We start from the raw sequence: 26500 nt of genomic DNA, 5'->3' as shown, positions 1-26500 counted from the left end.
GAGGACGCACAGTCGTCACGACGTTGACGCCATCCAGAACGTTGCTGTGGTAGCGACGGGCGCCATGTTGGGACAGACGGGAAGCGTTTAGGCGGCAGGTTCCGGTCGCTCATTGTTGTCCTCCGAAGCCGGGTTTGTTGTGGCGGATTCCGGCTTCCTCATGCCCAGAGTCGGTGGGCGGCGGCGGGAGGAGTGAGGTCACCATGCCTTTGTGAGTACTGGGCTGTGGTGGATGAGCGGGGGTGACGTCATTCGCGGGGTGACCCGGCGCTGAGGTGAGCGGTCATGGCGGTCCCCGGAGGCCTCGTCATGTCTGTACCTGTGCGCTGAGCCGTGTGAGGGATGTGATGGCGGCTCCGCCCGGCTGCGAGTCTGCGGCCGCTACACAAAGGGCCGTTATCAGGAGATCAGCGCTGTCCGTGTGTGAGTTGTTAATAAAGCTTATTTTATTATGAGAGCTGTGTTTACCTCCTGCCGCCAAGGAATAAAGACACAATGGTGTGCAGAGAGCAGATCCCTCCTGTCCTGATGACTGCTGGCTCCAATCACTGACAGCATGCAGGGTGGGCGACCAGCTCCTTCCCTCAATCCGCTAAGATTTGGGGGGCTATCATTGTGCCCCCCACCTACCGCCACTACATTTGACTGTGATACTGTTCTTTGTTCACTGACAGCAAGCAGTTATATCCTCACATCATATTTAGATAATGTCACCATCAGAAGGACTGAGAATGAGGGGTCCGCACTACGTCGGCCCTGAGGATTGTGGGGGTCCCAGAGAATGGACACTCACTATTTATGAAGTGCTGGAATGAAGGGGGCGCTGTAGCCCCTCCACGTAGCCTCTGTTCACATGTCCAGTGATCACCTGTTAGAGCAGATCCCGCAGCAGCCGCGCAGGCTCCACTTATATGTCCGGCTAAAAAAAATGATTTTAAACGGATCCTTTATTTTTTTTTTAAACCATTGAAGTTGATGGAACATTGATCCAATAATTAACCATCCGTTTCAAATGAAAGAAAGCGTTTGGCTAATTAACGATTCCATTGTCCATAGACTTCAATTTTTAACAAAAAAAGATCCAGTTAAAAATCAGGGTTTTTTAAGCCGGACAAAAAAATGGTGTCTGCGCAGCTGCTGGATCTGTTGTGAACATAGCCTTACCAGGGATCTGCTGCCCCCGGCTCTATTTACTGGCACTGGAGGGGTGCAGTGCAGAATCAGCATTGCAGACCCTTCATTCTCTGGATCATTCAGACTCCCGCCAATTACATCACTTTATATGAAGGAAATTATCCCTTAGGCTTAGAGGTATTTTCTAGCTTTGCACTTAAGGATATATGAATAAATGTACCTTATTCCAATTCTCTTTTTGTCCTACCCAAAGTTACCCCCCCCCCCAGAACATTGGGCAGTAATACTGATAAGGGAACTATACGCTGCCTGAGGGGTCTTCTGCTGCAGCAACTGTACTTTTGCCTTTCTACATCTAATGTTAACGGGCTCTTTGAATGCATATAATTGTCCCATGGTGGGTGTTATTTAAAACAAAAATCAGCATCTGATAAGCCCTGTTAGCAGTTTCAGTTTCTTTCTGTTTTCCAGACCTTCACACAAACACAAGCACTTTCAGTGTAATTGAGCGTACATATGTTTTGAATAGTGAGAGGCGATGCCCTCCTCCATGAGAACAAAGCATGAGACATGTGGAAATCCATGTGTCTGATTCATCTATGGGAGGCTCCCACACATTAGTAGTTGTTTAGCCCACAGATGATCAACTTATGCATATTAAAAGGGTTACCTGGCCTTTTGTTATTGAGGACCGGCCTTTTCAATAGCTTTGTTGTATTCGCAGCATTGTGCTGTGATTTCCAGTCTCTGTTTGTTTACTTTTGGACTTGACTTGTTTTTTTTAGCCTTTTTCAATTGAATCTAGTCTAGGCCTCCTGTATATATACCCCATGCCCTTATCACCTCCAGAAAGGACAGAGCACAGCTCAGCATCATGTACCATTCACTTACTTGTTACTGTATTGGTTACGGATTTTTATTGTGAGAATCTGCAGGTAAAATCTTCCTAATTTCCAACAAGGATGGGTCGATTCTCATACTACGTTCCCACAAAGAGATTTTGGTAAGTTTTTGGTATTGCAGAACTTCTGCACCTATTATGTACATTAGGTGACTTGGATTTTGAGTGCATATTTTTTTACATGGGTTTTTGTCTGGTTAGTCATGGTTTATATAAAGTTGCTTTGTTGTTGCTGCTTCCTGGTATTTGGCTTTGCCAAAGCTTAGGTATAGTCATGTGCGGATTACATGTGTTTATGACACATTTTTGTCGCAGAAACGCACTAAAAGTACACGTGTTTTTTTTTTTTTTACTTGCGGATTTTTTGTTTATGGGGAAAATCTTCACATATAATTCAGTATCTCCGCAAGAGAAATTGACGACGTGGATTTGAAACACATAGTGGGCAGGAGATTGCTATAAATCCTATCCACTCTGCTGGAACTGTAAGATGTGTATTTTAAGCAGAAAAAATAGTGTCCAAAGCTCATCGTGATCACACAGCCGAAGTCTTCTGTGTTCTATTGATAAATGATCTATTTTTTGAGAGATTTTAGCAATAATAACTAATGTTGATTTTCACTTGACTTTTTTTTTTGACCAATCGGGACAACTCTGCAGTCGTATGTGGACTCTATCTGAAGCAATACGTCGCACGTGACCTTATGTTTTGTGTCTGGATTTTGTTGTGTCTGAGAGTGTTTCATTATATTGTATGTGACAGTGGAGACTTGTAATATGAAAAATAATAGCTTTCTGATTTATCAACTGGTGATAATGTGAGTAGACTGCCGAACGCACTGCATTGTGGATGGGAGAAGTTGGCTTTTTACCGCTTAGGACTTGGTCACGATGATTTGATTGCTTCTCTATGATTCCTTATTCTGGCATTTTGCCCTTTCAGTAGTTGAGGAGCTGAAGTTTCTGTTCTTTTATCTATTGGTTATTCACCTACAAAATACAATCCAAAGACTGACAATGATTATAGTATATGGGGTATATTCCCACAGTGTGGCTACTCAGTGGTACATGGCAGCACTGTATTTATATGCTTCTTATAACTGTATCTGTATAAAACAGAAAAATGTCCTAAAACACCTGTTTTGCCGTGGTTCTTGTGCAGGTGCAGCAATTATTTTGTAAATGCCTTTCTGTGTAGTTGCACAAGTCTGCATTTATACAACTTCTTTATTTAGTAAAGGCCTAAAGCTTAAAGGCTCTGCCATTTTATTGCCTGTGTAGTGTAAATATACTGACTAGTGATGAGCGAGCAGGCTCGGGTACTCGTCGGCGTGCTCGGCATTTCAGTTACAGCCGCTGCGGCTGTTACATCTGTGCCACATGTAGGGATTACCTGTTTGTCAGGAAATCCCTACTTGTGTAACAGCCGCGACACATGCAGCCGCGGCGGCTGTAACTGAAATGCAGGGCAGGCCAAAACTACTCGGCGAGTACCTGAGAGTGCTCGTTTAAAGGGTTAAACCCTTTTGTCACTAATACACGCCCCACATCATCTTTCCCCAGTTCCCAGCACAACTCTGGGCCTCATCTGGTTCACTTGACTTCTATTCAGACTCGCTGGATAACACAGGGTTTATGCCTGATCTTACAATGTAAGTCTATGGAGCCTTTTTCTGACTCTCCATCTACTTGCATTGTAAAAGTGACTTCCAGTATATAAACAGCAATATAACGAGACGGAATAGAAGCCATGTGAGAGGAGGACCGTGATCGGTGCGCATGTAACCGCACTTACACTATATTACATACACATCCTTTACAGTCTCATAGGGAAATTGCTGTATTACCAGAACTATCTACTATGGTCTTGTTTTGTTTTTATACCTTTGCTGTGTTTAATTCTGTTCTTGTGCTTTATTCTCTATTGTTGTATCTTTTACTTTAGTCCACTGACAAACCAGGGAACACAGCCGCAAGCGCAGAAGAACTTTGGCATCACCTCCCCGATCAGTTTAGCGGCTCCGAAGGAAACTGATTGCACCCTCACCCAGAAACTCATAGAAACCTTGAAACCTTTTGGTGTGTTTGAAGAAGAGGACGAATTGCAGAGGAGGTGAGATCGGTCGCAGTGCGACTTGTGCTGCTGCATATATGTAAAATATTCAGAAACTTATATTAGGACTTGGTATAATAAACTGTCGGGTCTAGGATGGGCCAGGGGAATCGTCCTGCATATGCTGGTTTAGGTAACGCTATAATAAAATTTGAGTTTTTCAAACATTGCAAGACCCCCTTCGTCCAGTAATGAGAAAGATTAAGCAAACCTCTGTTGGGATATATTCACACTGGCATTTAAAGTAGTTTCCAGGACTATATTATATTATTGACCTATCCCTAGCATCTGACCTTGGGGGTCTGACACTTGGCACCCTCGCTGATCAACTGATAGCCGGTAAAGTTGAAGCTGGAAGTAAACGGTGTACAGAGCTGAATGGCACAGCTCCATTCACTGTGTAGTGGCCGTTCTCACTGTGCTCCTATTGAAGTGAATGTGCCCAGTGTAGTGACTGCCCTCACAGCAATGTGAACAGTGCCTTATGCGAAGCAATATGTTTATACAGGTACATGATATAATCAGGCTATATGGTAAGTAGTGTCACCTGCTACTTGTGATGATTATTTTATTATAGACTATGCATTTGTCTGTGATTCAACAATGTTTTTTCTTTTCTACAGAATTTTAATTTTGGGGAAACTGAACAATTTGGTTAAGGAATGGATTCGTGAGATCAGTGAAATCAAGGTAAGGTCTAAGATTTCAGGTACCGCAATGTCAAAATCAAATGCTCTGGTGAGTCGTTTGCTTTCTTCTTCTACATTAATGCTTTCCAAAGAATGAGAGCTGGCAAATAGGCCACTTATCTTCTATAGTTTTGGCTGCACCTTCCCACTCCACTATGTTTGCATTACTTGACCGGTAGCAGAGATTAATGTGTCCGTTGTAGGGTACTTAACCTTTGCAATGTATAATTGCATTTCCTGTGTCTTAAGATTTTCTTTTTACCTCCCCAGAATTTACCGCAGTCTGTAATTGAGCATGTGGGAGGCAAAATATTTACCTTTGGGTCATACAGATTGGGCGTCCACACAAAAGGTCTGTACATTTTATTTGAAGCTGGATAACGACCACAAATGCTTACTATGCTATCTACAAATCTCATTAAACACTTACAGGTTGATGTCGTTTTCTACTATTGTATTCTTGAGTTCCCATTGAATCAGTATTGTGTATTCCTTCTGGTTCCAGGTGCCGATATTGATGCCTTGTGTGTGGCACCCAGACATGTCGACAGAAGCGACTTTTTTTCTTCCTTTTATGACAAGTTGAAGCTGCAAGATGAAGTCAAGGACCTTCGTGTAAGTGTGGCTCCCCTACTTTGCTATTATTAACATTTTTTCGATTGAATTTAGTTTAATGTATCTACCCCTCGTCTGATATGCAATAAGAAGACTCTTTTCTTTAAGTCTGGATTGTCCTTTTGGAAAAAGCTCTTTAGAGCAGATCTGTCTCCTGTTTTCGCAATACAAACTACATACATTAATAGGTCTCAGACCTGATAAGGCTGATGTATTTACTGTGAAAATTTGTCAGAATGATTGTAAAATCACGGTTGAAAGTTCAGACTTAGTCTCCACCCTCCTAACTGGATTGACAGCATCAGTGTCCTTCCTCACTGCTGCTGTTGCTGCGATCTAACTGCTCCGTACAAGCTGCAGCTGTCTGTCGGGCTGGGTGGAGATGATGGTAAGATAAAACAGCCTCTCTGTGCCTAAAGTGGTGACTGAACCCTGGTCCGGCGCCAGTCCTGTGACTGAAAGGGCGAGGCTGCGGGAGAAATAAAGTTAATTCCCTTCCAGCAGCAGGGCTCTCAGTGCGGGCGCTAAATGGTGTCAGAACGCTATTAACCTGCAGCTTAGCCCTGTATTTGCAGGTTAATAGCGTTGGGTTCCCTTTAGGCAGGTCTGTAGACTCACTCGGTGAATGCATGCTGCAGGATATGGCGGCTTTATAAATCAAAGATCATAAATAATTAGCGATCTTTGCTACTGGCAAATGTGCAAGAGATCAGCTTTAGTATTGCGCTTCTCAATCACTTGGTTTTTGGGCAGCTTTATACTATTGTGGTCACCATTAACGTCGCTACCAACCTTTATGGTTTTATTAAAAATGTTGTTTTCTGTTGTTAGGCTGTGGAAGAAGCTTTTGTACCTGTGATCAAGCTTTGCTTTGATGGGATAGAGGTAACCATTGTTATTGTCTGTTGCATAGTTATTGTGACTTCTGTAAATACAGAATTTTGATACAAATTTTTAAGCCAGATGTGTGTAATGATGAAACTGTTCTGATGCCTTATTGTAGAGATTTGCAGGACCCTGGTCCTGTGCCTACTTTGGTTGTCCGTTGCAGCTGGACCAGAAGTCTGTGAACCTCCTCCTACCTACTGACATAACTAGCGCCTCTTTGCATGAGACCTGGTGCAAAGTCGTCATTGTGGTGTGACGCATAACGTTATGCTGCGCCTACTAATCAGAACAAATACCAAATTAGGAAACACAGCAGCACCCAGTATGGGCCAAGATATATGCAAACACTGGAAACATGAGATTAAACCACATTGTTGCTAAATAAAATGTACTTACAAAAAATGAAGGTTCTTAGCGCATAAATTGGCCAATTCATGTATGCCCATCAACCATGGCAAGGTGACCTCCCTCTGATGGGTCCCTATCCTCATGCCACTCTTGGGCTATAAGCCTACAATTTTAAATAGGAATGGCAGGGACCAGCACTAATTAAAAGCAACCTTGGGCTGATTGATGGAGTGCACAGTCAGAAAAGGAGGCAGTCACAACCTCCAGTGACAAACTGCAAAAAAAACAAAACGTGACCAGCACCTCCATATAGTGTGAACAGGTGCACGCTGCAATGACTGCATAACTTACAAAAAGAGAACACAGCAGCACTCTGTATAGGCCAAGATATATGCAAACACTGGAAACATGAGATCTAAACTACATTATTACTAAATAAAATGTACTTACAAAAAAGGAAGGCATGAGGATAGGGACCCATCAGAGGAGGTCACCTTGCCGTGGTTGATGGGCATACATGAATTGGCCAATTTATGCGCGAAGAACCTTCATTTTTGTAAGTACATCCTTGGCCCATACATGGTGCTGCTGTGTTCTCTATGTATGTTATGCAGTCATTGCAGCGTGCACCTGTTGACACTATTTGGAGGTGCTGGTCAGGTTTTTTGGTGTATTTTTTTTCAGAACAAATACCGAGCAGGTGGTAGGTTCACGGGGCTCTTGTCTGTTGCTTCTGTGGCTGCTGGACCCCGGTGGCCTGTGACTTTTACTTAACACTTCAATATCTGCATCATTTGTAAAAGTTAGTCCGTATGCTTCCCTGAAAATATTCAGTTCATTTTGTAGTAATTACTGAGGAGTTCTAGTATGATAAAGGTTCTCCTGTATTATTGCTTCTCCCGTCTTATTCATCAATATTGTTCTTAACCGAACTGTGTGAATACGAATGTAACTTTTGATGCTTCATATGTACAATTTATATTTCATGAATTTGTTGAATCTTTGCAATTTTTTTTTTTTTTTCTCAGATTGATATTTTATTTGCAAGACTTGCACTTCAGACAATTCCTGAGGACTTGGACCTACGAGATGATAGCCTGCTGAAGAATTTAGACATAAGGTGTATACGGAGTCTTAATGGTGAGTCCTGTTAGATAATTATAAAATAAGCCTTTTTAATATTGTCAAGGGAAGAGTGATTTAACTATTAACCAAACATTGCTAACAAAGAGATGAGAGGAATAAACTGTCAAACCCGGGCGCTGGTGCAGGGCATTAAGAGTGCTAGAAGTGCGCTGGCAGGTCCCAATGCAGTTGCAGATAATGTGCATATACCTTTTTTTTTTTAGAAATTCCTTTTGACAAGTTTCCTTTTTAACTTTTGCAATAAGTTTTTAGTCTTTTTGCTAGAATTAAATGAATTTCAGTAACTCTTATCTCTACAATTTGCTCCTTTCCCTATTTAGTTAATTGACCTTACACAGTTTAAATATATTTTTTTCTTCAGTTTCCAAGTCCCATTAGAAGCGACTGACCGTGGACGCCCACATCAAAGCCCTCTCTTTTTCTGCTTGTAATCAGTTTCTCGTTTATTTTTTCCCCAGGTTGCAGAGTAACCGATGAAATCCTCCATCTAGTACCGAACATTGATAACTTCAGGTTAACTCTGAGAGCAATCAAACTGTGGGCCAAGCGTAAGTTACTCAGCCGAGCTTAATGTTCTTTGTACCGGCTGCTAGAAACCTTGATAATGTTGGTTTTCTTTTTTGTAGGCCATAACATTTATTCCAACATCCTAGGATTTCTTGGTGGCGTCTCCTGGGCTATGTTAGTGGCAAGAACATGCCAGTTGTATCCAAACGCAATAGCATCCACACTTGTCCATAAGTTTTTCCTGGTATTTTCCAAATGGTATGTGTTTATACACAATTACTTTTTTTTTTTATAGTTACACTGTTGTCATTGTTTGATATCTCTCCGTGTATTGTTATAGTGTGCTAATCTTTTGTTTTTGCAATGCAGGGAGTGGCCGAATCCAGTTTTGTTGAAGCAGCCAGAGGAGTGTAACCTTAATTTACCTGTGTGGGATCCAAGGGTCAGTAAACAATGCTAATAATTGTCAACAAATGGTTAATTGTGTTTTCAAGGTGGTGTTGTGCAGCACCTCTCCTCCTTTCCTGATATTGAGCATGCTGGCGCTCGCTGGGTGGGATAGTGATCTTCTGACGCTCAGCGGGTACTGTGCACTTGTCCTGTTTGGGGCGAAGGGCTGTTCTGTCGAGTCGAGCTCTGCTGCGACATTCAGTCTTGAATGCGGTATTTGCCAGCTTTCATTATTGCCATAGACTTTGAATGGAGTTGAACATGATGACATTACAGGGGTATTCACAATGTGAAAAGTATCACCTGTCCATGCCGTTCTTTCTCTGAGGAGTGTTTGTCTATCTCTGGCAGTCCAATAAACTGAATAGAGGGGGTCGTGTGAATGCTCAGCCATTCTGATTCGGCATTTACGAGCCCCCTTTAGGAATCGGTGGAGGGTCCTAATGGTCAGAGCTCCCACTAATCTGCAAGTCAGGATGGGTGGTAACTTTTAAATATCTTGGTGTTCTCCCAATTTAAAGGAATAGACTACTTAATGAACGCTTCAATTTTTTTTTTTGTTTAATGAAGGTGAATCCCAGTGACAGATACCACCTCATGCCCATCATTACACCGGCCTACCCACAGCAGAATTCCACCTACAACGTGTCTGTGTCCACAAGGATGGTCATGGTAGAGGAATTCAAGCAAGGTACGTTCAGATTTAATGATTCTTCTTCCCTCTGTAGTGGTTGTATTCCCCTCCTTACCCATATTCGTTCATTCATTCTCTAAAATCATTGATATTTGAATGACATCTTTTATTAATTTCATATTTATTTATTTTGTTAACTCCTTCTCCCCTAGGATTGGCCATCACAGATGAGATCTTGCTGGGTAAAACAGATTGGTCCAAACTTTTTGAAGCTCCAAACTTCTTTCAGAAATACAAGTATGTATATTCTAATCTGTCTGCCACGTTTGGTGGGGGCAGAAAAAGTGATCTCTGATAAAGCGATCGACAGGTTGTCTATCACATTTTTGTCTCACCCTAAAAAAAAAAAAAAAAAATCCCTCTAGTCAAGGCTGCTGGTGTCTTCCCCTCTTTCTGACTTGCTGTCAGTTGTCAAGTGTAATTTATCTGAAGCAGCAGAAACACAGAGGGATTGTAGGAAGTGGGGGCTGGGGTGGGGTTTTGTAACAATCCAGGAAGTGGGGGCTGCTTTTTTTGTAGCTCTACAGGAAATTGGGGGCAGACTTGTAGTTAAGGGTGGGCAATCCATTTAACTGGGAATGTAAGGAAAGAAAGTTGCAGCACCTATAGTGCTGGCAGAATGCTGATAGAGCGAAATCACCCACTCAAGACCAATGGATGTTAAGTAACAGAGCATAAGAATCTGGACAGTTCCTTGACATTAGATTGGTAGATGTGATTCCATCAGTGTTACCTTGTTGGGGGGCAGTAAGACCATGCTTCCTAAAAGCTGTGTGTAAAGACTGTTAACACTTCAAGGCAAGAGTACAGTAGTGTGCAGCTTCTTGTTAGTATTATTGCAGCTTGTTATACGTCGATGTCATGACACTGGTCCTGTCTCCGAGAACAGCGCCAGTGTGAACAGCGCCTGCAGTAAGCATAACCCCAGTGATCACTGAGCTGGGAGGCCAGTAACAATCAAATACAGTAAAACTTTTTCAAGCTGACCACCCGAATCTGTATTGAAAAGTGGTGCTGTGTTGGAAAGGTTTCCCTGTTGTAGCTTTTCGCCTAAAACACTAGCTAGTGCACACAATTTACATGATGCGTCACCTGGCAAATAATTATTGATTTTTCATTCCCAGTTGGGTTTCAAAGTTCGCATGAAAAATGCAATTTTACAAGGTGATTTTTGACTTCCAGCGAGCCTCACATGCGCTGGATGGGAGAAGCTTTTGCCTTAATTAAAAATACTGTACAAATCATTCTCCATTTTACAAATGCAGCAGTTCTGTTGCCCATGACTTCCCTTTGCCCCCTTGCATGCCAGGTTTTGTGTTCTGGATTTGGGTTGGTTTGTGTGTGCGGATATTCATTACCATTGTACTTTTTTTATCACCTGTATGTTATTAGCAAATAAATCTAAAAAAAATAAAAAAAAGAACAAAAAAAAAAATATGCAAAAAAAAATATACAAAAAAAAAAGCAAATAATGTGAATGTGTCTGATTTATTTTAGGTTTTTTTTGAACATTAAGTTAATAGATTGCTGACTTTTACTTGGTACATGCTTAAGGCTTAAGCCTTATAACTTGTGTTCTCTCCATCCAAAAGAATCAGTCAGATTGATGCGAAGCACACTCTGATCAGAGATTTATCAGAGTGGGATCTGATTTTTTTGGAGGTGGAGAGAGAGAAAAAAGTTTCTCCAACTTCCTCAATTATGTCAGTCCGTGAAAATTGGACCCATATATTTAAATGGTCGAGTGCGCATGGGTACGAGTGCTATCTGTCCAAGCCACGGATTGCCGTAATCTGAATAAACCGTTTGTCTGCACGAGTCCTTACTGTGTATCTTTTGGTTTGATTGACAGCACGTAAGTGATTTCTGCCTGAGCTCAGTCAGCGGCTCCGCACCTCCACAGTGACCCTGCGGGAGCCCGGCTCGCATCGTGCCTTTATGGGCCCTTATCACTGTCTCCTGTCTGATCGCTGCTCAGTACTGTAGACGGGAGGCAGCGTTGAGAGCTGACACTGAGTGCCGCTGGGCTCCTGCAGTGTCGGTGCAGAGCCGCTGATTTGCGTCTAGGCAGCACTCACTTCAGAGCTGTCAGTCAGCATGCAAACTAAAGGGGGCGTAACGGTTCACTGATCCCGTGGACACGCCAACGGTGCACCGAAGCCCCTCATTTGGATACTATTTATTTTTTGTCTTGCCACTAAAATCTATTCTACAGATGGATGTTTTTTTATAGTGGATAAGTTTCCTACATACTAGTGGTTTAATCAGCATTTTGGGGGTGACATTCCTTTTTAATAGTTAATGGAGAGTATTTACTTTGTGCCTTTATCTCATCCTCTGAAAAAAGATTTCTCAAGTGAAATGTGCAGTAGGTATCGTACCAATGACCTGTCCATGATTTGTGCTACGTGTCACTGATGTCTCGGGGTGCAGCGGACTCTTTACACCCCATGTCTGGTGGGGCAGAAGGATCTCTGCTTGTCTGTGGATAGAATAATTCTTGTTTACATCCAAAGTCACATGGTTCATGACTGATCAGAGACCAAATATTCACTGCCCTTTGTGCCCGCAGTATATTGGTGGGGGGGGGGGGGGTGTTTGTGTTTTGTTTTGTTTTTTACATTATGTTGTTAGGCTATGTTCACATGTCCAGTACTCATTCATTAGAATGGATCCAGCAGCAATCAATCCGTTTACAAAAAAAAGCTGCCAGAAACAACTGTGCCGGGGAAAAAAAAAAATTTCAACTGGATCCGTTTTTTTAACATTGAAGTCTATGAAAAACGGATCTGTTAAAAAGCAATCTGTTTTTCTCCCATTGGAAAAGGATCTGTGGTTTGTTTACTGGATTGGTTTCAAATGAGTGATTACAAGAAAGTTTACATTAGTGTGATTAAAAATGTATTTTTCCACCTCCAGTAAGCAAAAAACAGATCCTTTTCAAACTGGAGAACGATAGATGGCTATTTAAGTGATCTGTTTTCCATAGATGTCCATGTTAAAATATATATATTTTTTTTTTTCAGACGGACATTAAAAGTTCTATCTGTACAGCTATTTGTCAACGGAGGATTGCTGCTGGTTCAGTTGTAAGGATGATTACTGGACATGTGAACTTAGCCTTAGAGAGTCAAAATCTGCCTCCTAATACGGCTGCTGTCGGGGCACTCACACGGCCGTACAGGGGCTGTATTTTACAGGTCGGGGGACTCCTCACCTGAATGAACATACTAGCCTCATAGTTTAGTTCTGGTCTGGAGCTTCTGCAGCAGAGTGCGTACGGTCGGTGTATGGTCGTGTGAATTCACTCATATGGTCGCACATCGTGTTTTTGCCTTGAAAATACGCAGCATTTTACTATATCAGCTAAGCAGGAGTTTGTTCTGAGATCTCGTGCTTCTTGGTTTTTCCTTGCTGATTAGGAGCAGTTGCAAATGTTCAGCAGGTCAGTTTTTATCGGTTTTGTTTTACCTTCATTCAAATGAGTGTGGGAAAATAACTTATTTTACACTGTTTCCTGCCAGCACTCCAGGATTTGCAGCAGATTTTGGGACCTTTTTAAAAGGCTTATTCCGCTGCTTTAATGAACACACCTATTAAATTTAATTTAGCTGAAAAATAACCTGAAAGCCCGTTCTTAACCAGAGTAAATCCTAGAAAAAAAAGGTAGCCTGACTTTCTGTTCTCATTCTCCAGGAAAAATTTTCAAAACAGGGTTCTTAAAATATGAAACCGCCGCTTGTAATATTTCTGCCCAATAACCTATAATATACTACTCGCTGAAGGCTGCGGATTCAGATTTCCATGCCAGGAGTTCACTGTGGGAGATCTTCACACCCTAAAATCCCTCATCAGTTGTTTAGGATGCTGGAGCCAGTATGGCAGACTGGAAGAACATGTGAGAAGTCCGATCCATGCCAAGGAGGGTGTAAAAGCCCGAACCTTCAATGTTGCTGTTACTTAACTACTTATACATTAGGTCTGACCATTCCTTTGCCTCGAGTGCCTTGTCAGTCTTTTCAAAGCCTCTGATAAAATATTTAGAATACAGAATATATAGCTAGATTATTAGCAGAATGTTTAAATCTGTTGGCCCAGGATTAGAAAAACATGGATTGCAAAAAACTGCACCTCCCTTCTGTTCAGGCTGTGTATGGTATTGAACGTGCGTCATTTACTTCAATGGCTGCAATAATGGACATAAGTTGTAGGTGGGAATAGTGCTGTTTTTGGGTGAAGGCAGACATGTTTTTCAAATATTGGACCGGGGCTGTGGAGTCGGAGCCGCTATAAAATATACCGACTAACTCCTAAAATATATAATAAATTGGGTACAGTAGTTCAATGCAGTTTGTGGGGAATATTTTTTTCATAAGAATTTGGGAAAGTTCTGAAATGTCCTATAAATGTCTGTCCTATTCCTGATCTAAGGGTCTAGACTTTTAGCTGAGATGAGTCTGTCCTACCGTAAATTCATGACTTGAACATGAGCCATGTCGGAGTTGGAGTCGGTGTCGTGGAAATTGAGGAGTCTGAGTCGAAGGTTTGGCTTACCGACTCCACAGCCCTGTACTGGCCAGCCCCTTTAACGTAGTATTTTACATCCTCCGCGATTGTGAATTCTACTATTAGTCGTGACTAATTTATAGCTTGATAGTTGATCACCGCAGACGTGCTGGAACGTGTTGCTCTTCTGTACACCCACATATAGTGCTTTGCACGCAGAAGGTCAGGAGCCTGGCGTCAGGTCTTCTGTGGCAGCAGGATCAGGGCAGTCCTCACTTATAGCAACATTATAAAATAGATGGAGGGGAAAAGGGAATATATATGGAATTTACATCTGTGCTGAAATCCCGTAATGCTGGTACTTCTATCTTTCGTGTCCAGTCCTATGAGTCTTTTTTGGTTTGGTTGCGTCAGAACTTCTTACTGAGTTCTTCAGATTGTGAGCAGCTCTTAGTTTCCTGCCCAGATAATGAAAGCCGCAGCTCCGGCTCCTGCCGCGTTTCGGCTGCCGTGTGCAGGATTTGAAGGGTTACTACCAGCAAGAATACGTGACCTTTGTAAATAAAAGATTTCTATAAACTAGTGCAATGGAGTTGTCCAAACCGAAGCAATCAGTGGGGTCACTATCAGTAGCATTAGTTTGTCTCTTTCATCTTAAGTGAAAAACTAATTATTTATACTCTTTGCAATAAAACGGCATTGTCTTTATTTTCAAAGGCATTATATTATACTTCTCGCAAGTGCACCGACCGAAAAACAGCATCTTGAATGGTAAGTCCTCATCCAACAAGTGTAGTTTTGCCTGACATGTCCGCTATCTTTTTTTTTTTTTTTTTCAAAATATTATTTGTATATCAACTAAAGGGAATTGTCAATGAACTTTTCCCATACTTAAAGGGGCTGCCAGACCCCACTGATCTGATATTGATGTGATTACCTATCCTGTAGATAGATGGTCAGTGTCTTGAGCACATGACTTCTTTTAAAGGGGTATTTCCATGTCCCTATATGATTCATGGTGGTCCCTCAACAATCCTGCTGCCTGTGAATACAGCAATTCATGTTTACATCCAGAAGGTTAAAGTGTTGCATGATTCATTTTAAGAGATCCTTCCAATGGATTGATAAAAAATATATATAAAAACCCTTTGTTCTGCTGCCGGTAAGAAGCGATTTCATCTGGTCGCTATTGAAGGTACTGGTGCAAAGTGACAGATTAGACCTTGTAAATCCTGGCAGCATACATCAGATAATGAATGGATGTAGAAGCTCTTCCTTAACCGCTGTTGGCTGTTTCTGGGCTGCATTCACCAGAATAGGTCTGGGCTGCACGCTTGTCTGTAAGTGTGGCTATGTCCCGGCCAGTTACGGCCTTGTCTGAACAGATTTACAAGAACAGGGAAGAGGAAGATGAGTAAAACTCTTCTCTGCTGCCTGCATTCATCTATGCCATTCCTCCACTTACAGGGTGGGTCTAGTGGAGTCGAAGATCCGTATCCTCGTTGGAAGTCTAGAAAAGAATGAATTTATCACACTTGCTCATGTGAACCCTCAGTCATTCCCAGCTCCTGGAGAAAACCCAGAAAAGTAAGCCTGCTGATATTGCACGGGAGTAATGTCTATGCACACATGTCCTGTCCTTTATTTCTCATTTTCTTGTGTTCTCACATTAACAGGGAAGAATTCCAGACCATGTGGGTTATTGGACTAGTGTTCAAAAAGATGGAAAACTCTGAAAATCTCAGTGTGGACCTGACGTACGACATCCAGGCCTTCACGGACACTGGTAAGTCCTGCCGCTCTAAGGCGTCAATACGTTTTGCCTTCTCCTCTCATCCCCTCGTAACTTTTGGATGTTTTGTGTAGTTTACAGACAGGCAATAAATAGCAAAATGTTTGAAATGGACATGAAAATCGCAGCAATGCACGTGAAAAGGAAGCGACTACATCAGCTCCTGCCAACACACGTATTGCCGAAAAAGAAAAAGGTAAAGAAATCCTATAAAAAATGTCCCTTTATTAATTCAATTTCTTTGTTGTTTCCAGTACATTATAGTTCCTGCTTCATAGCCCATTAGAGGGGGTGTCTACCACTAGGGATTATTTATTCATTTTCACTTAAATTCATGGGTGAAAAAAATATCATTTTTGATTTAATAAAGATAAGATTTAATAAAATTAAGTTGCACCAGGTTATTTCCCTGTACGTTTGATGGTGGTCTGTGGTCATAAATCAGCTGAGAAAAAGACAGACTAGTTATAAACTGTCAGAGCGAGCTCACTGATGGATTCTCAAATAACTCCTTCTGCATCCAGTGATAGACAAAGAGCCTATAAAAGGGAAATGTTGCAAAAGTTTTAATGAAACTCAACTGCACAAATAATGAAAAATAATAAAGGCCCCAAATATGAACATCTTTAATGAATAATCATGTCAAATATAACACTAAGGCAAATTCACACGCGCCTTACACATTAGATAGCGGTCGCCCATTTGCAGGAACTCTGCTCGGCCTTTAACAGAGAATAAAGGATTGGATGTTGGAAATCCAGGATATCGGATCCTTCTCTTCCCCGATATCTGGCGGTGGAGAGCTGGGAGGACCCCGCATATATTAGACTATCGGCAGTTTCAGCCAGCATTTGTCTAATGTAGGGGGATCGCTGCAGTACCAACTTTGTAGATTTGATCTGGCGAAATGCAGATAAAATCCTCAGTGTAAAGCGATATCTGCATGATTTGCTATAAATGCACAGCTGACTGTGCCCCTGGTGTAGCATCCGGCCTCGGCCCTGCAGTATGACACCAGTGACATGGATTACTGTGTAATGAATAGGCAGCCATCCATTGTGGAAAGTGAGTTTGGACAAATGTATTTAGCCTCCGTGCACACTAGAGCGAGCGTGGCTGCTGATTCTAGTTATTTCTAAAGCGCTGCTCTGATCAGACAATTGCATTAATTCCCTAACACACTGTGCAGCATGCGACTTCACTGGGAAGTCACCGACTACAGCTTCTCCGTGGTTAACTTTGGAGCCGACAACCACAATTGCCCCCTAATGATGCGGACGTGTTTTAGTTTTTCCGCTTTCATTTATTCTTTTACAAATAGACACAATTCTTTGTTTTCCGTCCCCATAGCCGAACGAGGATATGTTTTTTTATGTTGGGGCGAGTCGTAGGAAAAAATCCAAGTGAGGGGCAATGTTGGGAGTGCTGGGGAATGAAATTCAACAGCTTAGTATTTAAGTGCAATAAAAATGGCATGGGAACGTGATCCTTCAGGTCAGTAGGATTATGGTCATAGAAATCTATACAGGTTTTTTTTTTTACTGCTTTTAACCCATGAATGACTTCCAATTTGTCTTTTTACTGACCTGAGAAATAAGTGAATAGCATTCCCTGATGGGTGAAAATGTAGCGGTTGACAGCTTTTATACAACCACAGACAACCTGCTCCATTAGCTATCAACCATGGCCGTTTAACCCCTTAGATGCCTTTGTCAATGGCAGCAGCATCTACAAGGTTAACTGAGGGAGAAGGCTCCCTCTTTACTCCGTTGGCACCGTAAGATCGTGTTTGTATGGTTGCATAAATATTAATTTTGGGGGTTGTCCAATATATAGGCCCCTCAAAGTCACTTCAAAACTGAATAGGTCTGTAACAGTGATTGACGGTGCGGGCTGTCTGATATTAAGCACCAAGTCACAATTTGTGCCGCAGTTTCGTATGGAAAGTTTAGTCTCTCTCCAATATTTTCTTTTGTGTTTTGCAGCATTCAATGGAAGGCGTTAAGCTCGTCTCCCTCAATGACAACAGCTTGGACTTATCGATGGACAGTGACAACAGTATCTCTGTGCCTTCTCCCACCAATGCCACAAAGAGTAGTCCTCTGAACGTCTCAGGATTGTCTCAGGGGTAAATACAGACTTTTTCCGAAATACAACACTTCTAGGATGTAAATGTACAACTTTAATTGTATATTTTGTCTTCCATCTAGTAGGAACAGTCCAGCGGTCCCAGTGAACACTTCAGCCACCGCTGAAGTCATTGCTTCACCGAGCAATCCCTGCGATATTTCATGGGGTAGGCTAGAAAAGCTTCATGTAATTTACATCCCTGGGTTTATACAAGCTTTGTTTTTTTTTCTCAATTTGTTGGAAATGTGTTGCAGGCAACCTCAACGAAAGCATTCCCGCCGATACTGCCATGCCGCCAGCCATTTCTTCCACACCAAAGCCTGTGGTGTCGAGAGTCGTGACTGCTACCCGTTTGGTGAACCAAGTCTCGAAGCCTTCAGCAAACATTGCAGCAAAATTGCCCAGTCCTGTATCTTCTGGTGTAAAGCGGGCTTCCTCCTCTCCGAAAGATGATAGTCCCAAGAAAATCAAACTCGAAGAGGTATTTTCTAACTTGTTAAATACAAGAGAAATTCCAGCAAATCTATATTTGAGAATTGTCACTCTTGCAACAATGGTGAAGTTACATGATCATTGTTCGTCTTATGTATATGTGTATGTAGAATGACTTTTTGTTAATACCTTTGGGTTGCACAGCACGATGGGCCATACCCTCACCTCCGACACTCGGCAGCTCTGCATAGATTGATGTCTTTTTTATTCCCCTTCTCCTTGTTCTCACTTTTTTCCTAAGTGTCTGCACACTTCTGCCTTTTCTATGCGGCCTTTACCCTTACAAATTCCTGCATTTCTAGCAAAGTTGGTGCCACTTTTGAGGAGACGTTTGTTCACTTAAGGGCCTTCCTGGTTTCCCCTATTCTTTTCTGGCCTACTCTTATTCGTGGGCCTTCCCTGCTAACTCCTGTGCCCATGGTGTCTGGTCAGTGGAAGACCCATCTTTGTCATAGGTATTCCACAATATGTGTACATCCCCCACAACTTTTCTCATCCCTGGACCCACCTGATTTGCTCAAGGGGTGTCTGAGAGTTGTGGCTTCTTTCAGCGCTTTGCAAATTGGTTTACGGGGGGGGGGTGCAAAAAACAGCGTTCTCTTCCCACCCTTTACCTCCTTGACCCTGTAGTCTGAGAACTGTTCCTTGGCGCCTGTCTTTTGCCAACTGGGGGACTCAGCCCTGATGCTGCTCCTGGTTCCAGTAGGCACCCTTCATGACTCTCCTCTTCCTCTTCGATCGTCTGGTCTCCTCCACTTAGACCCCCATAGGCAGCCCCCCATTGATGTGGACGACATGTGTGTTCACTGCCCTAACCCTGCATCTGTTCAGAACCCTGAGGTCTGTCTCGGGTACCGAGCCCCCCCACAAGGAGTCAGTCATAATCCAGCCCCTAGATACTAAGACAAGGCCGTCGATAAGAGGCTGAAAGAAGGGGAAAGACCTGTCTTAAAAAAAGAGGCCTTAATATATGCTAAGCTGACCAACGTCGAGGGGAAGGTATAGCCCTTGGTGCTGTCTCCCCCAATATATTAAACAAGAAATGGATTTTACGTTAAAGGGAATCAGTCACCAGGTTTTTGCTACCCCATCTGAGAGCAGCATGATGTAAGGGCAGAGACCCTGATTCCACCAATGTGTCACTTTCTGGGCTGCTTGCAGCACTTTTGATAAAATCCCTGTTTTATCTGCTGCAGATCTAGCAGTTCTCTAAAGGCTGAGCTGTGTGTAACCCCGCCCACTCCACTGATTGGCTGGTTTCTGTGTATACTGTGCATAGGCAGAAAGCTGCCAATTAGTGGTGGAGGGTGGGGTTGTACAGGGCTTGGGAATTTGGATGACTACATAGTAGCAGGCTTACTAGTCCTCTAGTGTTAATCTGCTGATAAAACACTGATTTTATGAAAACTACAGTAAGCAGCCCAGTATGTGACACAGCACTGGAATCAGTGGCTCTACCCCTACATCAGGCTGCTCTCAGATTAGGGGGCAAAAACCTGATGACAGATTCCCCTATAAGTTCAAAATTCCAATTGTCCTTTTCAGCCTAACACTAAGGTGAGGTTCTAGTAATTCTTCCTGGGTATCCGTCGAGGACTCTCCAGGTTGGGGAGGGGATGTGGATAAGAGACCCGCTCGCTTGTTGTGCCTGTGCTTTTTGTGGTTTTACAGAAACCCATGCAGCCATGGTTTAGGTACACGATGTAGGAGAAGACTGATGGCAATAGGGAGAATCGTGGAGATAAACTGAAAAATGGCGCTTTGTGTTTTTTTACAGGACGAACTCGACGACTGTTCAGCCAATGAAGTGGAGGAAATGCAAAAAGTTGAAATGGAAGTTATAAAGGTAAAACTAGAATCTTCATAATTTACATCAGCAATAGTTATCTGTAGGGATTGCATCTAGAATGAGACCCTCCTAGGTGAGCGTTACTGGTACAGCGTCTGCTCAGGCGCACAAATGTCTTGGATGGTGGTTTGGTACACACTTGGTCTGCTAATAGGAATATCTCTCGGCCACCGCACCCACTGTCATACTCGTACACGCTCGGCTCGGCCTTGCACACATGAGAGAGTAGGGAAATAATCCGGCATCAGGGTGTTCCCAGGAAACCGACAATTGGTCTGTGAAATGCAACCCGCCTGATGCTCTGGCATCTAACCCTGGCATCATCTGTGGGTGACACTTCTCAAAAGTGGCTGCAGCTTATCAGAAAACCATGTGGCCTAGCATGCAGCCCTATGGGCCAAAAAGCATGACGCAAATTCCTGGCACAGAGTAAATGGTGTAAATATTCTCCAGATTTATCAAACACCAATAACCACTATGCTAAACTAGCGCATTTCACGACTGTAACAATTAGCCGATGATAAATCTGACTCTTTTGTGTTTTTTTGTGATTTTGTAGGAGAACGAAGGTGAAGTCAAATCATCATCCCCTGTCCCTGGATCTCTGCCATCTACTCAGGTACCGGCCGTTGTCTGCTAAAACACTAGAGGCTAAAGTGTGTGTGTTATATAGTTGTAGTCATTATACTCCAGAGCTGCACTCACTATTCTGCTGTCACTGGGTACATACATTACACTCAGAGACTAGAGAAGTGTCTCAGCACCACACCATATCGCACACTGCTTGTGCTCTGAGGTAGCATGCTCCCAGATTCATCAGATGGTGAAATTGCCAAGTAAGTGAAAGTTCATTGCAACAAGAAAAAAGGAAAGGCAGCACTCACCGAATCTAAACCGTCCTTTAATGTTTGAAACAGGACATCATCGCTGTATGCAGGTAAAACAGAGAAACATGCGGGGGAGGATGACGTGGACATATGCCGTTTTGCGTTTTTATGCTGCTTCTACAGGTCTCGTAGAAGAGCCGCATGGACGCGAAACAGCCGTCATTACATCCTGTATTATACTTCAGAGCTGCACTCACTATTCTACTGGTGAGTCACCAGTGCAGCTCTGGAGTAGGATGTAACTCAGGATCAGTACAGGATCAGTAATGTAATGTATGTACACAGTGACTGCACCAGCAGAATAGTGAGTGCAGCTCTGGAGTATAATACAGGATGTAACTCAGGATCAGTACAGGATCAGTAATGTAATGTATGTACACAGTGACTCCACCAGCAGAATAGTGAGTGCAGCTCTGGAGTATAATACAGGATGTAACTCAGGATCAGTAATGTAATGTATGTACACAGTGACTGCACCAGCAGAATAGTGAGTGCAGCTCTGGAGTAGAATACAGGATGTAACTCAGGATCAGTAATGTATGTACAGTGACTGCACCAGCAGAATAGTGAGTGCAGCTCTGGAGTATAATACAGGTTGTAACTCAGGATCAGTAATGTAATGTATGTACACAGTGACTGCACCAGCAGAATAGTGAGTGCAGCTCTGGAGTATACTACAGGATGTAACTCAGGATCAGTAATGTATGTACACAGTGACTGCACCAGCAGAATAGTGAGTGCAGCTCTGGAGTATAATACAGGATGTAACTCAGGATCAGTAATGTAATGTATGTACACAGTGACTGCACCAGCAGAATAGTGAGTGCAGCTCTGGAGTATAATACAGGATGTAACTCAGGATCAGTAATGTAATGTATGTACACAGTGACTGCACCAGCAGAATAGTGAGTGCAGCTCTGGAGTATAATACAGGATATAACTCTGGATCAGTACAGGATCAGTAATGTATGTACACAGTGACTGGACCAGCAGAATAGTGAGTGCAGCTCTGGAGTAGAATACAGGATGTAACTCTGGATCAGTAATGTATGTACACAGTGACTCTACTTTTTATGTAGATAATATGTAGCTGAAAATAATTTTTAGGTGAGCCTGCATTTTATAATTTGCAGATTATCTGTGTTTATTAGGATCTTTTTGTCCCATGCACATGATAAATTACAGTTGTCATGAAGATAATTTTTCTTTCTTTTTAACCCCTTTTAATCCTGTCTTCTGTCCCTAGCGATCGTCCAGTACCGATCTGTCTGACGTCCCCGCGCTACCGGCTAATCCTATCCCAGTTATCAAGAATTCTATAAAACTGAGACTGAACCGGTAAAACTCCCCCTCCCCTCAGTCTTAGTACCTCAGGGTCCATAAACAATCTCTCCGCCAGATGAACAGTGGTCTCCTGGAAGTGCTGGAGAAGAAGAGGACGTGATGTTACTTTAAAAAAAAAATAATAATAATATAAAAAAAATGTAGATAATTGTATTGGCCTGTAAGCACCGATCTGGAAGTCCAGGTTAGTACGATGACTGGTGACGCACTGGTAACTGGTTGCCGTCTGTTCCATAATGATTTACCCAAAAGGACTGATATCTTGGGAGAACCTCACAGTTGACTGATAACTGTATCCGTACTCCACCATAGTTCATGTATCTCTCGCAGAATCGACAATACATCTGGCCTGAAATCTCTCAGCAGACGCACTTTTTTTTGTTTTTTTTTCTTTTTTAACCGTAGCGAGGAACTTTTAGATGGGTTTCTTTTTAATTGTATTTTTCGGTTTCATTCATGTGCTAGATTTTCTTTTTTTTTTTCTTTTTTGTTTTTGCATGTTGTATCCCAACACTGGACATGTCATGCTCCCCTTTCCCCACTTTTATAAAGAAAATGAAAGTGAAGCGTTAATGGTTTTGTCGTAATATCATTAGGATATCGTTTGTGTGAGTTCTGAAGGCCGATTGCGAGGGTCCCTTTAATTTTCCTTTTAACACGAATATTTCTGGTCGTATAATCTTAGTTCCCCTACCTTTACACAGACGTTCAGGGAGGCATTGCATCAAAAGCAGTAAAAGTGTGTGAATCCTTAGATAATTCCAGGTTTTGGGTTTTTGTGAGTTTTAGTCCTGCTGGAAAGTGCAGCAGAAACTTTCATGTACAAGACGACCATTATTTTTTTTCCTACTGTAACTCATTTGAGAAGCTGTGATTTGTCCTCTAAGCTGGGTGGGGTGCGGGACTAAAGGGGGTATCTATAGCATTGCTGTGGGTAGGTTGAATGAATCAATGGAAATGTTGAAAGTCTGAATACACTCTTAAACTTTTGGTTTCATGGGGTGGGCGGTGTGCGATTGCCAGCGCACGACTTGGGGGGGGGGGGGGGCACAACTCCGATGCGGTTTTTCTTCTCTGTACTTTGCTTTGGAGTTATCATTTGCAGTCCATTTAATAGGGGTTTCCAAGAATAGGACAAAAATGAACAGCGCCACTTGTGGTTGTGGGGTGGTATTGCAATGCATCTCTGTTTCAGTGCTGCAATTTTTCAGGGATGAAAAAAAAATCTTACCCAGGAAAACTCACTTAAGGCTGGGATCTCACAAGCTGGGTTTGGGGTTTTTTTTGAGCCAGAAGTCGATTTAATGGGATATATAATGGACAGATTTACAAGTCTATGTCTACAAAACGCATGTGATTCTGGCCTTTAGCAACATCTGGCCACAGGTGGTGTATTTCCATTTAAAGGCATGGTCCAGAACTTTTCATATTGATAGGTTACCCTTAGGATCAGATTGGTGGAGTGCCTTGGCTCAGACCCCCACTTACCGGCTGTTACAAGGTCGTATGGCAGCCGAAGGTCCATTGTACAGAGTTGGAGCTCCACAGCGCCACACACTTTGTAGTGGCCATTTATGGGTATTGCCTTTCTTGTAGTACCCAAGAATAGCCACTACACATTATATGGTGCTGTGCTATACACTGCATATCTGGCAGGTACAGGACCTGGGAACAGCTGATCACTTGGGGCGCCAGGTGATCGACTCCCGCCGATCTGATATCGATGTCCTATCCTAAGTGCAAGTCAGCAGCATGGTAATCCAGGACCACCCCTTTAAGCCCACGCAATAATTCCCGCTCATACTACATTTTAACAGCCCATCTATATATAAAAGCCACACAACAGGACCGGTAATGTCTATTCCTTGTAGTCACGCCAGCCACCAGGTTATAAGTCATTTGTTTACAGGATCCGGCCCCCCTCCCCCGCACTCCCAAGTCATCCTCCACAGCTTTCTAGAAACCTAAGATGTTTGTATATTTCTTTTCTTCTCCCCAGGACAATGTTTGGCCTGGTTTCTTCTTTTTTGTTTGCCCACCTTCTGTGTTGTAACTTTTCTCTCTAGTTTCTCCCATCCTGAAGATCAGACTGTTGCTTCCGCATGATGTATGTATTGTCTCATGACTGGAGTTTGCTTTGTTTTATAGTACCCGTTCTCCTTGTATTTTTCAGAAGCTATTTTGTAAACAGATGATGTATTTCTCAATTGAAAACAGAAAAAAAAAAAAAACACAAAAAAAAATAAAAACCGCACAACCCCATGTTACATGTATTGTGTCCTGTGGATTTATTTTTTTCTTATCTCATTACACATCCAGCCGTATAAGTAATAGAGCGGCTAATCAAATATTGCATGGCCGCCACAGCTGATGATGGGGTTGGCTGAAAATAGTCCAATGGACTTAAAGGTATGTCAGTCTCTTAAAGGGGGTCGGGAGAAATATTTTTTCCATGTGAAATTTGAAGTCAGGTGGCTAAAGAAACTGTTAACAGGCTTCTCCCACACCCCAATTCGGGTTCATGATGTCTTAAGGGGGAGACGGGAGGGAGCTGGGATTTCCCTTGCACATTAGATGGTCAGTAATTTCAGCCTACACTCATTTTAATTAACAATTTTCTAACATTAAAGTTTTATGCTTTGAAAATAGTCATACTCCACAAAATAGTTAATATTTACCATATAATCTACTTTGTCAGCATGATTTTGAAGGCTTAAAAGTTGAGTAGCAATTTTTCCAACACCATTTATAAGCCCTATTGTTTCAGGCACCGCTTCATTTTTGAAGTGACTTTAACCCCTTAACAACATTTGACGTACTAATACGCATCTGTGCCCTGGGACTTAAGAGCCAGACCCGTATTAGTACGTCATGGCGATCGCGCGCGCGCACAGGCTGTGCGGGCGCGATCGCCGCCGGGTGTCAGCTGATTGTCACAGCTGACACCCGCAGGGAGCGGTCCTGCACCGCTCCCAGCACATTAACCCCCGCGATGCTGCACTCCCATTGCGGGGGCAAGGGGAGGTGATTCGTAAAAAACAAAGTGTTGTTTTTTTCCACTTTTTCATTTTTACGAATCAATTTGTGAAGCACCTAGGGGTTCTAAGTGCTCACTATGCATCTAGATAGGTGCCTTGAGGGGTCTAGTTTCCAAAATGGGGTCACTTGTGGGGGAGCTCCAATGTTTGGGCACACAGGGGCTCTCCAAATACAACATGGCGTCTGCAAAATTTGCTTGAATAATTAGCGGTCAAAAAGTCAAATGGCGCTCCTTCCCTTCCGAGCCCTGCCGTGCGCCCAAACAGTGTTTTTTCCCCACATATTGGGTATCTGCGTGCCCAGGGGAAGTTGCACAACAAATTTTGGGGTCCATTTTTTCTTGTTACCCCTGCGAAAATAAAAAAAAATTGGGTCTAAAGTAACATTTTTGTGAAAAAAGTTAAATGTTCATTTTTTTTCTTCCACATTCCAAAAATTCCTGTGAAGCACCTGAAGGGTTAATAAACTTCTTGAATGTGGTTTTGAGCACCTTGAGGGGGCAGTTTCTAGAATGGTGTCACTTTTGGGTATTTTCTGTCATGAACACCTCTCAAAGTGACTTCAAATGTGATGTGGTCCCTAAAAAAATGGTTTTGTAAATTTTGTTGGAAAAATGAGAAATTGCTTGTCAATTTTTAACCCTTATAGCTCCCTAACAAAAAAATTTTGGTTCCAAAATTGTGCTGATGTAAAGTAGACATGTGGGAAATGTTATTTATTAACTATTTTGTGTGACCTATCTCTCTGATTTAAGGGCACAAAAATTTTAATTTTGAAAATTGCAAAATATTCAACATTTTCGCCAAATTTCCGTTTTTTTCACAAATAAACGCAAGTGATATCAAAGAAATGTTACCACAATCATGAAGTACAATATGTCCCGAAAAAACAGTCTCAGAATCAGGGGGATCCGTTGAAGCGTTCCTGAGTAATTACCTCATAAAGTGACAGTGGTCAGAATTGTAAAAATTGGCCT

At 42.5% G+C, this 26500-nt stretch overlaps 1 protein-coding gene across 2 annotated transcripts; it reads left to right on the top strand.

The window, feature by feature from the left end:
• PAPOLA (poly(A) polymerase alpha) lies at positions 1-24519 on the top strand. 2 transcript variants are annotated; one of them, XM_073638569.1, is made up of 22 exons: positions 1-211; positions 3981-4148; positions 4772-4838; positions 5108-5189; positions 5343-5452; positions 6284-6337; positions 7717-7828; positions 8293-8382; positions 8461-8599; positions 8711-8783; positions 9362-9482; positions 9638-9722; positions 14709-14762; positions 15459-15578; positions 15668-15777; positions 15858-15979; positions 17769-17911; positions 17997-18079; positions 18168-18394; positions 20183-20251; positions 20814-20873; positions 22388-24519. In XM_073638569.1, the coding sequence occupies exons 1-22, from the start codon at positions 204-206 to the stop codon at positions 22481-22483; spliced, it is 2193 nt and encodes a 730-aa protein (XP_073494670.1). In that variant the 5' UTR covers positions 1-203; the 3' UTR covers positions 22484-24519. The 2 variants fall into 2 exon arrangements, with proteins under 2 accessions (XP_073494670.1, XP_073494669.1); XM_073638568.1 differs by having other exon boundaries at positions 17994-18079.
• The last annotated feature ends 1981 nt before the right edge of the window (positions 24520-26500 follow it).

Source organism: Phyllobates terribilis, unplaced genomic scaffold, assembly GCF_046119375.1.
Source record: "Phyllobates terribilis strain yellow unplaced genomic scaffold, ASM4611937v1 Scaffold_7__3_contigs__length_470593459, whole genome shotgun sequence".
NCBI classification, from domain to species: domain Eukaryota; kingdom Metazoa; phylum Chordata; class Amphibia; order Anura; family Dendrobatidae; genus Phyllobates; species Phyllobates terribilis.
The sequence above is the reverse complement of the archived record's forward strand: the minus strand, read 5'-3'. Positions and strand labels throughout refer to the sequence as shown.

Bases quoted from the DNA above. Each gene is read 5' to 3' on its own strand.
- PAPOLA (XM_073638568.1), top strand. The intron at 5,190-5,342 runs GTCTGTACATTT...TTCTGGTTCCAG, and splicing joins ATTGGGCGTCCACACAAAAG to GTGCCGATATTGATGCCTTG. The intron at 15,579-15,667 runs GTAAGCCTGCTG...TCACATTAACAG, and splicing joins CCTGGAGAAAACCCAGAAAA to GGAAGAATTCCAGACCATGT.